Genomic DNA, 12762 nt, shown 5'->3' with positions numbered 1-12762 from the left:
TGAAGAAATGTTCCTACTGTTTTTATTTTAATAGGTGAAGAGGATCATATGAACCTTTCACAGGGTAAATGGGTTGGCCAGGCAATTCTGGCTTCTTGTGGGATCATGCTCTCCACTCCAATGTACAAATCAATTACATTATTTACATGCTGAGAAAACACATTAACTTTTAAAATTAACAGCAGCAGCCTGGTCTTAAAAAAATGTTTAAAACCCACTCTTAAACCATTACTCCAAATTGCAGCTAAGTATGAAACATCCATTTACAGCCAATTACACACAACTTCTATCATGCTCTGGAAGACATGTATATGCAATAGGAATATTAAAAGCCACAACTCTAGGTGAAATAGGAAAGATTTAAAACCTTCCAAAATATGTCTAGGGAGAAATGCAGTGAACCTTGTAACTTGACAGCAGGCATCTATTGAAAGTACGTACAGCACATAGGTAACCTTTGGCCTTACGTATCAAAGGAGAACTGCTACAATCCAAATTCCAGGGACATCACCTATTAAAATGATTGATTCTCAAAAGTTTCTTTCATAGGTTAAGAATAATAAGAGAATTAAGCTTGGGGTGAAAAGTGACTCTTCCAGAATCACAAAGCCCATAATAGAACCTCTTCTGTCTCCAGTGATGAAAAATCTAAAAATCTGCATGAAATCTATTGAGGACAGACAAAGGCAAACTCACTTAAATCTTAATGTTACAGGTAGTCCTGCTATAGCTGTAGGAACAGTTTTCAGTTGAACTAGTTGCACAGCTGGGATGCAGGAGATTTTGCACAAGGTTAAAATTAATACCTCTATTCAAGCCCTTCAATGTAATTGCTTATTATGGCATGTTCCACTGAAACACTTATTCACAGGATGCAGTTCTTCTTACTTTGGAAATGAAGGTTTCCAGTAGAGAGTTGTTCCTTTTAAAATGTTCCTGTCACACAGCAGGACTTCAGGATACTTTGGTAATTTAGATTCCAGATGAAAATAATAGTTTATGGTCAAGTTCTCAAAGAACAGGGAATACTGAAGAGAAAGATGACATTCTTTTCAACTGTGCATGTGTGTTCATATGTAACCCTAACTAATATGTTAACTGGCAGCTGCAGAGAAGAATTAGTAGGATTGCTTAAACTCCAGCTTTATTCATCCTGTTGGTCAGGATTCCTTGGAAGTTTGCAGTTATAAGCCAGAGTGGTATGAAAAATTTTCAGCGTAACTCCTCTTGCTATGAATATCTCTTGTTATTGCTGTTCAAAGAGCATTTATCTTCCACATAGGCCATCTAGATGTATAACAACTTACCTCCTGTTGTAAGCCTTTCTCTCTGGTTTTGAATTGAAATTTTCAGTGTTTTTTAACCTTTAAGAGATGAGTAAAAAACAAAGTTTACTGTCTGAAAGTCTAATAGTCTCCTCTGACCAGAAGACTACAGTGGGGCAGTAACTTGGGTTATGGACTATTCTCCTGTCCAGAGGAAAGCAAATCCACGCTCAGGGATGTATTACTCTCAGCTAAGTGAAATTTAAATACCATTAGATGACATTTGAAAATGTTCTTCATACACGGAAAACTAACAATGGAGAGCAAAAGTGTTGGTGGGAAGATATATTGTCTACCAGTGTGTATTAATATCAGAAGCCTATCCCCCTATCTTCCCACGTTTTTGTTCCACTAAATTACAAAAACAGCCAATGACCTGCTTGAGAAATGAAATATAAACCAGATGTTTCCTGAGCAAAGACAACTTGTGTTTCCCTTTACACATCATCTTCTGAGAGGCAGACCTACAGTGATTGCCTATCTGACATCATTCCCTATGTTGACTTTGGGCTACTCAGAATCTTTCCTTTCCTTTACCTTCCAACTCAAATACAATATTACAGAGAGATCCCATGGATCTACAGTCATCTGTAGAGTGTGATACCTACTGAGCTGTTAATTGGAGTGGGATACAGGAGAGGCTCAATCATCATCTAACAGAAATGCTTCATTCTTTTTATTCAAAGCACCCTAAATTTACAACAGAGCACTCACAAGAACAAACCTTGAGCTCCGTTTTTAGGCAAGCTGGTGGTAACAGAAACCTAACTTTCAGATGTTACATTAACAACGAATATGGGAAGATGGCTTTTTTTTTTTTTTTTTTTAACCCTGTGCACCAGAATTCATGATTCATAATGACTTAGAACATTCACAGCAGGTAAAGTTCTGTTCAAGGTATCCAGAAAAGTTCATAAAATGCATATATAATTTATACAAGATCAGTATTTCATCAGTCATGAATACAGCTCTGATGCTTTATGAATGTCATTACAGCCAAAGACGGAAAAATACCAACACTTTCTTTCTCGTTGTAATCTCCCATTTGGACAAGAATCCACATAAAGCTGGAACAGCTTTTTCTTCCCTAGAAATACAAGATAGGTGTAGTAGTACATACTTAAATAAAGTGTCAGTGCATATTTATGTCACTATTTAGGTTCCCTGGGGACCTAAATTTAACAGAAGATCTGATGTTTCATTCATCTCACATCATTGGTTAGTTGCTTGTGAATAGAGGAAAAGCTGTTTCAGTAGCTACTGTTTAATCAAATATGTTTTAATTTGGAAAGTTGTGTACAGCACAAGAAGCTGTCTGTGCAATGGTTTTAATAGGGAACAGGAGCAAAGGCCATGTATTCTATACTCTTAGTGTGAGGTCTGTAGGAAATCAAGTTTTCAGCAAGATTGACAAGAGAGCCATTCAGCCTCTGGAACGCTCAGACTTTCTGTTTCAGCCCACTGCAGACAAACATATACTATGCCTTGATGACAAATAACCATAATGACAAAGATGCAATAATGAATTTATGAATATAAAAATGCTTTTACTCTTTCTCCTGCTTTCATTAAAGACTAAGCAAAACTATGGATTGGTTGAAGAAAAAGGATGAAAAAAAAGTTACCTCATTGGTGTATGACTGATCTCTGTGCACATATTCAGCTCACTAGGAACACATTTATTGTAGACCTTGAAACTCAAAGTTTTAAGGTAGGTTTAAAATACAGATAGGGTTTGTTCTACTGTGATACAGAGGCCAGTTTTTCAGAAGGGATTTGCTACATAAAGTCTAGAATAGTTTGTTTGCATGTGCACAAAAATTATAGGAAGATAAAAAGAATTATACTTCAGAACAATTCTCTGTCAATGTTCTTTATCTGTTAGAGAAAAAAAAATTGACAGCTAAATTTAAAATTCATTGAAAATCATCTACCACTGTGATATTCAATGAATTAATGATCTCCAAGTCAATGACAGTTGAAAAATGCCAGAACTGCAGGCAGCAAGCTCTTCAGAATACACGGAATCCTACTTAATTCTCATGAATCCAGGTTATTCTTTCAAAAACCTTTAAAAAATAAAATGGCCCATGTCATCAGCTTGTCATTTCTGACCTGCCCAGCATGGCCACTCCTAAACCTGAGAAACAGAACAAGAGCACTACATGGATAGAATAATGATTTATTGGAAACAAATATTACCACCAAGTACCAAGGCAATAACTTAAGCTGTTTATTTTTTAACAATACAAAGCTACTCCATTTCAAGATTTGTCCACAAGAACAGGAGTAGATTTACTAATTATGCAGAATATTTTAAATACCTGAGATTGAGTGCCTCTCACTTTTTATGCACTCCATCCTCCACCCCTACCCTGCCCCTCACTTAGGTGCTGCAAATTTAGTTTCCCACTCAGCTGTGCTTTTAGTGGATTACCATCCAAAATTACAGTTTCATTCTTGACACCAGCATTAGATTTAAAAATGCAAGCAATCCCAAGTTTCACATCAAGTTCATAAGTTCATTCAAATTCAATTGCAGGCATCCAGTTTAAAATTAATTCCAATTTCAATTTGGTATCCAAGCTGCCTTATGGATATGGTTACTGGCTCTGAAGATACAATTTATTCCCCTTAAATCCAACATAGAAACCAATTCCTCTAGCTAGACACAGCTAATGGTTTTACTTTTCATACAGGAGGACTGAGATAATGCAAGGCTTTAGGCACAAGCCCTTTCAGATCAGAACTTAAAGCCATCACAAGGAAGCTTAGTAACGCGGCACTCTGGTTCCTACTTCTAGTAATTCCTAATTCTAGTGTAAGAATTCAGCATATTTTAGGTTTATAGCAGGCAGACATTTTAAGAATGACAAACTTGGATAGCAAAAGTATTTCTCCTAAGCAATGCCAGTTCCATTATCCAGTTTCAGTAGGAAGCCACCCTGCAAGGCCACAAAGGCAGATCCAGACATAACCAATGCGCAGAATTTTCAGTCCAAGGTCAGAGGTTTTTGCCAGCAAGTCTCTTGTTCCAGGATGTACTGTTTCAATCAACAGAACTTCTCCAGCAGACACAGGGCAATCAGCATAAGCAAAGTTTGGAGGACAAGGCTAAACTTATGTACTTTCCAAAGGATGCAGCTGATACTGCTATTACTGACTAGCTCTGCAGCTGGAGATAGAAATAGAGATTCAATAAAACTCAAGGCATAAACTACTAAACTACATAAACTGCAACTAAAAATTATTTCCAATATTAGAGGTAGATTTTATCCAATGTAATATGTAATAGCCACTCCTGTAAGTACAGAGCTGTAGAAATTAAATAATTCAGGTCAACTTTTACCTATGTGCTCCTAGAATAATTATGGCAAGCTTCTTGCATATCCTTCAAGAAAGTAAGCACACCACTATAAAGAGAAAAGTGGAAAAGTCATTCTTGCATAATTTAATCAAGAAAAACTATAAGCAAGATGAGAATTCCCACTATAAATGAAGGCCACTAAACAAATACAGAACAATTCCAAGTTCTGTTACATAGCAGCAAACCACTCCTTTAATCCTTCTTCAACAGACTACATTATTGAGTTTGTTTGTGTTAAGGCTATTCACATATGCTCTGAAACATGGATTTGTTGGTTTTGTTGCACAAATTTAACTGCCTGGTTGACTAACCAAAGGAATTTGAAAGAATAATAATAATAAAATAATAAGACAACTGCCATGAGAGCAGACAATATCAAGACTCTAAAATTGGGACTGGATGAGAGCTAGAAAGGTCAATAGATCCATTTCAGAAGAAAATAATTCTACCCATCATGCAAAGGCAGGTATGGAATACATTGAATACATTGCTTGAAACAGATTAGCTAAGAACAATTGTGCTGTCAAGCTTTATTTACCTTGGCAATCCAATTGACCAGCCTGGACAGAATCTCACCACCAGGATTATCAAAATAGTACATATAAGCTAGAGATGAGAGAGAAATTACCAGGAAGTTATTCAGCCATAGACTAAGTATTAGCTTTAAGACCACATGACAGAAGCTGTCAGTGTGCATGACTGAACCACCAAATACAACAGTCCTGCTCTAAATTCTTCTTTAAAAAGGCAAGTTGTACTGAAGCAGAATGTGAGGTAAGTATAGCCATTCCCAGCTAACCTCTGGGAAGCTAAGGGTGCCACAGTATTAGACTATTACAAACCATTTTAGGCAGACTCTGTTTTAAAATAAGGTTGTTTTTCAAGGACTAATCTCAGACAGGAGTCAATCTCTTGGCAAACTCTTTAATCTATACATCTGTCTAACATGACACTGTATCACTGCTGAGCTAACTCGATCATAGCCAGCATCAGCCTCTACCCAGTGGAACCAGCTGGCAGGAAAAGAAGTGTGGGCTGGGGGAGGAAGGGGGTGCATAAGGGGGGACAGAATGAAGTGGTCAGTAATCTATCCTTAGCTATCCAGCCCACCTGTTACAAAAAAGATTCTTAACAGTAGCACACTGCACTGGACATTTCCCAAACTTGCATTCATTTTTAAATATTGTAGTGCTCAGTATGTCCACTTTATAGTAACTGTTGGCTTAAAATGTCCAGTCTCCCTCTCTGTGCATTTTGCTAATAGAGACCTTCTTTGGCTACATGACTTGTGATCACATGTTCTTGATCTCTTACCTTTAGATCCAGTCTTGCCATCACTTCCAATTGTCAGACTTTGTAGCTTTTAACTCCGATAACACTAGGCTTTTCAGGGCACTGAGAAGCAGACACACTTTGAGCTGAAACAACCCAGATCTTCTGTCCATCAACATCCAGCTCTCGACATTCACGAATATAGACATACTGTACTCCAAGTTGAGGAGATATGTCAAAACAGTGCCAGCTTGATATATGATGAATTGACAAGTGAATTCCATTAAAAATATCAGCCCCTTCAAGTTATTTCTTATGCTTCTATAGGATTCAATCCTGCAGAGTAATAATTCAGCTATGTGAGTCTTAGCTGTGCGTGGGAAGAGGCACCCACACTGCTTTTTATGCTATACATATTCATGTCACACGAGGACTGCAAGATCTTTGATGAAGTGCAGCAGAGCAGCAGAATCAGTACACTCCTGGGATCCCTGGATGACTGGGTGACAAAAACTGCAAAAGAAATAAAAAGCTTGAAAGGATACGTCTCTGTTGGAGAGAGGATAAGGGTGTTTCACTTCCCAGTAGATTACTTTTTCACCATCATATGTTTCTTTATATAGTTCTACAGTCAAGAAAAGAAGATTGTTAGGTATTTTTTTATTTCTTTTGCAATAGAACCATACATGGCATTAAGAACTGCTGAGATTCCCAACAGAAATTTATTATACACATAACCCTTATGTGAAAATTGATACATATGCAAAGTTGTAGCAGTAGAAGACAGCAGAAAGGTTGTCCAGGAACCAAACAGCCAAAAATAAGTGTCCTCTTTTTCTTCTGCTATGGAATTTATTGATAAAAAAACCCAAACAAAATCCCCAAAGTACAAAACCGGAACAATTCTGAGGTCTGGCAAAGTCAAATTCCTTTTGAGATAGTTAGCTTTCCATCTCAAAGCTTTTTCCTCACCTACACATCTTCTGAATAATTCTCAGCCACAAGTACAGTATGCTTTTTCACAAGCATGTCATTATCCTTGGTAAATGTTTCTGAGTTAACATGGGACTAGGATGAGTACTGCTTTCTAAAACCTGAAAAAGTCTTACATAAGGAATTAATCAAGTTTGGAAAAGCTGTTGGGAATGACACAGCAGTATATACAGGTAACAAAGAAGAAGAAGCTTAAGAAATTTATGAACCTTCCTTACACCACCCTCGGCCTGCCTGGAAACTCAATCAGAAGGCAACTGAACAGGAAAGAAAATAAAATTTAAAATATCCAAGAGCAGACCCCAAAGTACAGCAGCAACTCAGCCAGGTAGTAACACGGCGCAGAGGAGAAAAATTAGTTCAAATCAAACCACATAGTTGAGTTTGAAAAACTGCCTGCTGTACAGCTTCTTCCCTGCCATGATGGAGGCAACAGAAGCCAGGGTACTCAGCAAGGATAAATTCCTGTCTGCCCAGGAATGGTCGTTGCATGGGTGCAGGTAAAAAGGGTGTGATCTAGAAAGTGGTTCACATTAACAGAGTGGTGTCCTGCTTTAGAGCAGATATCTGCCTAGAGTTGCTATATATCCCTCATGGCTAACACATAGTCTGCCACACCACTTCCAGTGGTTTTGAAAATCAGGCTGGATCATCCTGATAATCTCATTGCTAAGGCAAGAAGAGTGTCACAGACAGGAGATTCCTTCCCTATATAACATATTCCAAACTAGGCTTCCATTACTATGTCCTGCAAGTCAGCTGCCTCCCACGAAGAGTTTCTCTTCTCCAGGTTGGAGTGGTACTGGATACACAACACTTCTTGTAATAAGCCACAGCACTATGCTGTCCACCAGAGGTCACTGGAGCATTGGTTTATTAGCTTTACTTTCTTTTCTAACTGCAGTGCTTTCCTTTTTCAAGGAATTAAGTCACCGTTTTAAAGACCTGCTTTAGCAGTCAATTATTACCATTAAATTGTTGGGAAGTACGAACTCATTTTGGATTGTATGACAATGAAGAGTAACAAGTTTCAATATTGTTCAGGCCCAACCATTTTGTATCATGCCACAGAAGCATGTCTCTAGTCAGGCTTTCAAAGAGTTTTGCTGATGAGAACTAGAGGATAAAGTTTAGCTCCTCTTATTCTCAGTGCAGAAGCAGTTACCTTTTCACGTAAAAAGACAACTACCTCTACTCTGGTCACATTTTTATTTCAATGCCAGTTCAGCAGAGAACTCTCCTTTAGAGTGCCATTATTATTGCATGGCTGTAAGAGCAACAAGGAATACCAACAGTAAAACAAATACCAAGAAGGCTCTGAGTGGAAGTTTTCTGGATTTTCTCCCTAAACATGAAAGGGGAAAAACCAAGCTTATATAGTTAATATTGAAAGTGTTGGCTAGCACTGTGTCACCATATGTATAGCTTTACAGAACAAGAAAGCTTGTGTCAATTTTTAAGCCAAAAGGAAAGCATAAACATTATGTTTATACTCTTCAAGAGTTCACTTCTGTGAAACACTGGGCTTGAAGTACCAGCACAAGTATAAATTCACAAATGAACATATCATGGTCAGCAAGGATATAAACACCAGCTCTGCAACATTATCAAGTTTTTAGTGTAAGGGAGTAGTTTCCCCAACTGCTTCCTTTCTTTTCGCTAAGAAGGCATTACAAAAAAAAAAAAAAAAAAAGTATTTGTTTATGGATTCAGTTCTCCTAAATGTACTTAAATCAAAGATTACTGAAGTAACTTAAGATAACATTTATCTTTTGTTGTCTTTCAAGTAAATGGTTTACTGGATGCCTACATCAGCTGAATCATTGTCCTGGCACTATTGACTTAAGGCGTGTTAACATCATATGGATACCCAGGTTCAACTTCCTTTTACAAAGACAAAATTAAACACAACTAAATTAGTTATTCCTTTCTTTGTAAAAGCCCAAAGTCACCAACTATTCTGTTCACCCATTTCTGATTGTAAAAGGTGCAGAGAACATCTAGTGCTTTCAGTAAAAGACATTCCATCATGCATCAAACTGGTGCAAGCCACTGCACTGCTCTGCTACAATATGCAAAGGTGCACAAAAAGAATTGTCTTAATTTCTCTGCAGAACATCTACTAAAAATTTACCTAGGAATTACAACAGCTAGAAGCTGCAAGGTGCTCCCGCATAACAAGTGATGCCAATTATGTGCTTAAAACAACATGGAAAAAATTCACTCCAGAAAGAAGCTACATGGTCATTAGCTGTTAGCTGTTCCATGTCAGTGTTTACTTATATATTAGCAGGGTGCAACTTTATTCCAGAAAGATACTTAAGTCTGGCTGCAAGTCTTTAGATCAGCAACTTTAAAATACCTTTGAGGAAAGTTCTAGTGGAAAGAGTCAATGTGGACATAAAATTTGCTTTTAAACTGCCTAGATGACCTTACCTTTCACAGACTTATCCCACTGCTTTCTGTAATCTAAATTCATATAGACATCCATACACAGTTTTGGGGGGCAGTCATCAAGAATACAGTAGATTTTATATTCATAAAGTCCTGATTGCTGTGGAAACAGAATACAGAGAGGAAAAGTCACACAGGAAAGGGAAGTACTCTGCAGCAGGGAGAACAGCTGAAGGAAGTTAGGTGGGGCACATACTACAAATTTGCTCAAGAGCTGTGAAAGCAAGTGTTCAAAAAACAATGCAAGATTCAGTCTTTAACCTCTCGACTTTTTGATCTATACATGAAAGTTTAAATTCAGACAGGCTGACCTGCACAGCACAATGGTTGTTCCTTCCCTTACACCAGTACCCTTTTACTTCACAAGTAGTTCCAAATGGAGCATGTTTCTTCACATACACATGCCCCTTTCATCTCCAGTGCTCAGCGTGGACTAGATCCTGCTCACACTGAAGCTTACCAGAAGCATTAAATTGTGGCAAGGTCTCCAGACCCTATATAATGTGTTCAAGAATCAGCCGTTTCCAGGAGGTTACCAAGTACTGCGTGACTTGAAATGATCAGATGTGCTTATACTACAGCCTGGGATACACGAATGCCTTATTATGCCTGCCTTGAATATCAATCAGCTACTTTCTTTCTGAAATGTCTGCACCAAAAGGGTGGGGTGCAAGGTATCTCCTGTGTTAATGCTTTTAATGTTTCCCTCAGCACATGGGAGCTCCATCTATGCCTATAGAACAATGGTTGTTCTATTGTTAGTACAAGTTCAGGACTAAATTAAAACAATGAGAGTATTTTGAATGTATGGTGTAGGTGTGAAATTTGAGCATTGCCAAGAAAAGGGAGGGAAGGATTTTACAGCATTTTGTTAGTGAATGGTTGATTTTTCTTCTTCCACTCCCCTTCACAAAGCAACCCTAGAAGATTATTTGATGTACCAGAAGATAATAATGGGACCAAGAAGCTTAAACTCCTCGTCTTCACTGTGGCTTCACTGAAGCATCAATCCCTAACTTCAAACCTGAACTGTTAAGCCTCATGCACTCATGTCATCTTTGTGAAAGGCATCAACATTTTTATTTTCACAAGAAAACGTAATTTTGAAAACATCACACCTGAAATTGAGCCAAGACCAAACATATCCCAAAGCTCTACATTGGTACTTCACAGTTTCTTTAGCTCAAGCACTGTTTAATTCCAGGTCACTAGGCAGAAACTCTATGTGGATTATCTTGCAGATATGCATATTTACATTAAATGTCACAGAACAGCAAACCACAATTCTCCTCACTTCTCTAGGAATTCAGAAACAAAAAGTCTTACTTCTTCATGTCATTGCGCTGCTCTTCCACTGAAGATTACAAAAAAGCCTTTGTATTCTTTTCCTGCACTTTAAGTACAACTGCATCTTGAGAGGTAACAAGCTCGCCCAAAACTCCAGTTCTGCAGTCAACATGCAAAGCTAGCTGCTCCTCAGCTCACCCACTGGTTTTTTGCATCTTTTTTTTGATAGAAGAAAGCTGTGCAATCATTTTCTCATTTAAACTCTCAGAACTTGCCTCAGAGATCTTGCATAGAGTTGTGTTCTTTGTACCTTAGTAAGGACACACTACAATTACTGTCATATCATTCAGAAGCCACTAAATACAGAGTGCACGTGCTGATCTCTTAACAGATGGGATTCTGCCTTACATTCAAAGGTAGGTTCCCAAATGGAAAAGTGGCTTCATCCTGGCTCAAACCAGGACACTCACAATATTAGTTCAGTCATTCTTACATCTGCAGCCTTCAGGTTCTTAAACTGTAGCTCAAAACAGGCCACGAAATGATCTGTTCGTCTCTCCCAATCTATTTGTTCCACTGCTAGACAAATCGTTTCATACATCGTCAAATATCTTCTACTAAAAAAAAAGCTAGTATTTTGATAGCAGTATGGAATAACAAATCATTATCTGAAAGGTGAACAGTAGATGTTGCAGGAGGTAAGGCAGACAAACTTTCAATAAAAACAGCAATTTACAAAAAAAAAAGAAAAGTTAAAACAAGAGTGAAATGTTTCAGAGGCATATCAGCAGGAGAGTCAGTCGGTGGGCTGGAGCACAACACAGAGCAGGAAGGCCCAGGAGATCTATTTGTGTAGCCTGCAGAGAGGTGGAAAGAGAAGGTAACAGGAAATACAATTGCTGCCTTCAGCTTCCTGGACTACCACTGCTATAGTGGACTTGCAGTTCATTAAGTGTTAAAAACCAATTTTTCCAGTGACAACTTTAGGCAACTGGAAGATAAAACAAAGAAGAGACCTATTTCCCAGCATCCTACCTAGTCCATCCATCTCCTCTAAATTATGGTCACCATAGAAACCAAACCAAACATGAGCAGTTACCATGTCCATGCTGTAATCAGTGACTATTTACCACCAAAAAACTGAGGTGTATGAAGTGACTTTTTTTTTCCCCCAAAAAAAGAAGAATATTTTTCCTGCCTTTCACACAGACCTGTGTTTGCTTTACTTGCCTTTTTTTCAGCCCCTAACATGCCCCTGCCTGAAAAGGATTTTCAGTATACAAATCCAAAATTTTCATGCAGAGCACAGTCTGGAGTCCAGCTTTATAAGGAGCTGCGAGGTAACTATGATCACAGAGCTAAAGAAACAGGATATTTATGTGGATCTAAAAGTCATTATTAAATAATATATCGCTGTGATTTATGATTTAACAAACACTCACAAATCACTTAAAAGTCAGTTCTGAAAGCCTAAGCTTTTGGACTTCTTAAAAGAAGTAAGTCCCTCCGAAAAAAGGGGTGAATTTAATTTCGGTCCGTTCAGAACTACCTTTTGATGCTAGAAGGAGAAAGGTGGAAAGAGATATTTTGGAGAGAGGGAGAAGGAAGGGAAGCAGGAGCCCGCAGATGAGGATGCTGTAACGCAGGACGTGCTCAGGGGCGGTGCAGGGACGGGTCCCTGCTTCACCACACACATCCCTCAGAGGATGTGAGCGCACGCAGAACAAACACCCCGCTAGACCCAGGACTGCTCCTGTGGCCGAATGCACCTTCCACCAGGAATTTCTCCAGCCGCCAGCTGTTAACAAGCTTTTAAGAGTCTCACATTTCGCAGGTTCCCCCTGTAAGAGCCTGCAGGAGCGGTGTTCACCGCAGCAGAGCAGCTTTCTCCATCAGCAGTTAATGGCATTACCCTGAAAGCTGCTTTCTGGGAGCGTGGGGAAATAGAGCCGAGGCCGGTAGCGCCGGGACAGGCAACGGACCTCAGTCTGACCTGTGTGGGGAACCGGCAGCTCCGGACGGGGCCGCGCCGGCGTTTCCCTGACCGGGCAGCCAGGCTCCCCG

General features: G+C 38.9%; 1 protein-coding gene across 1 annotated transcript; it reads right to left on the bottom strand.

Moving 5' to 3' along the window:
• Positions 1-4674: 4674 nt before the first annotated feature.
• PCTP (phosphatidylcholine transfer protein) lies at positions 4675-11299 on the bottom strand. Its single transcript, XM_010002766.1, is given in 7 exon segments — positions 4675-4740; positions 5231-5298; positions 6007-6045; positions 6048-6174; positions 6510-6589; positions 9394-9625; positions 11192-11299. Coding segments are annotated over 7 exon segments (720 nt in total).
• Between the last annotated feature and the right edge of the window lie 1463 nt (positions 11300-12762).

This window comes from Chaetura pelagica, unplaced genomic scaffold (assembly GCF_000747805.2).
Source record: "Chaetura pelagica isolate M959 unplaced genomic scaffold, ChaPel_1.0 scaffold47, whole genome shotgun sequence".
NCBI lineage: Eukaryota > Metazoa > Chordata > Aves > Apodiformes > Apodidae > Chaetura > Chaetura pelagica.
This window is presented reverse-complemented; position numbering and strand designations above follow the sequence as displayed.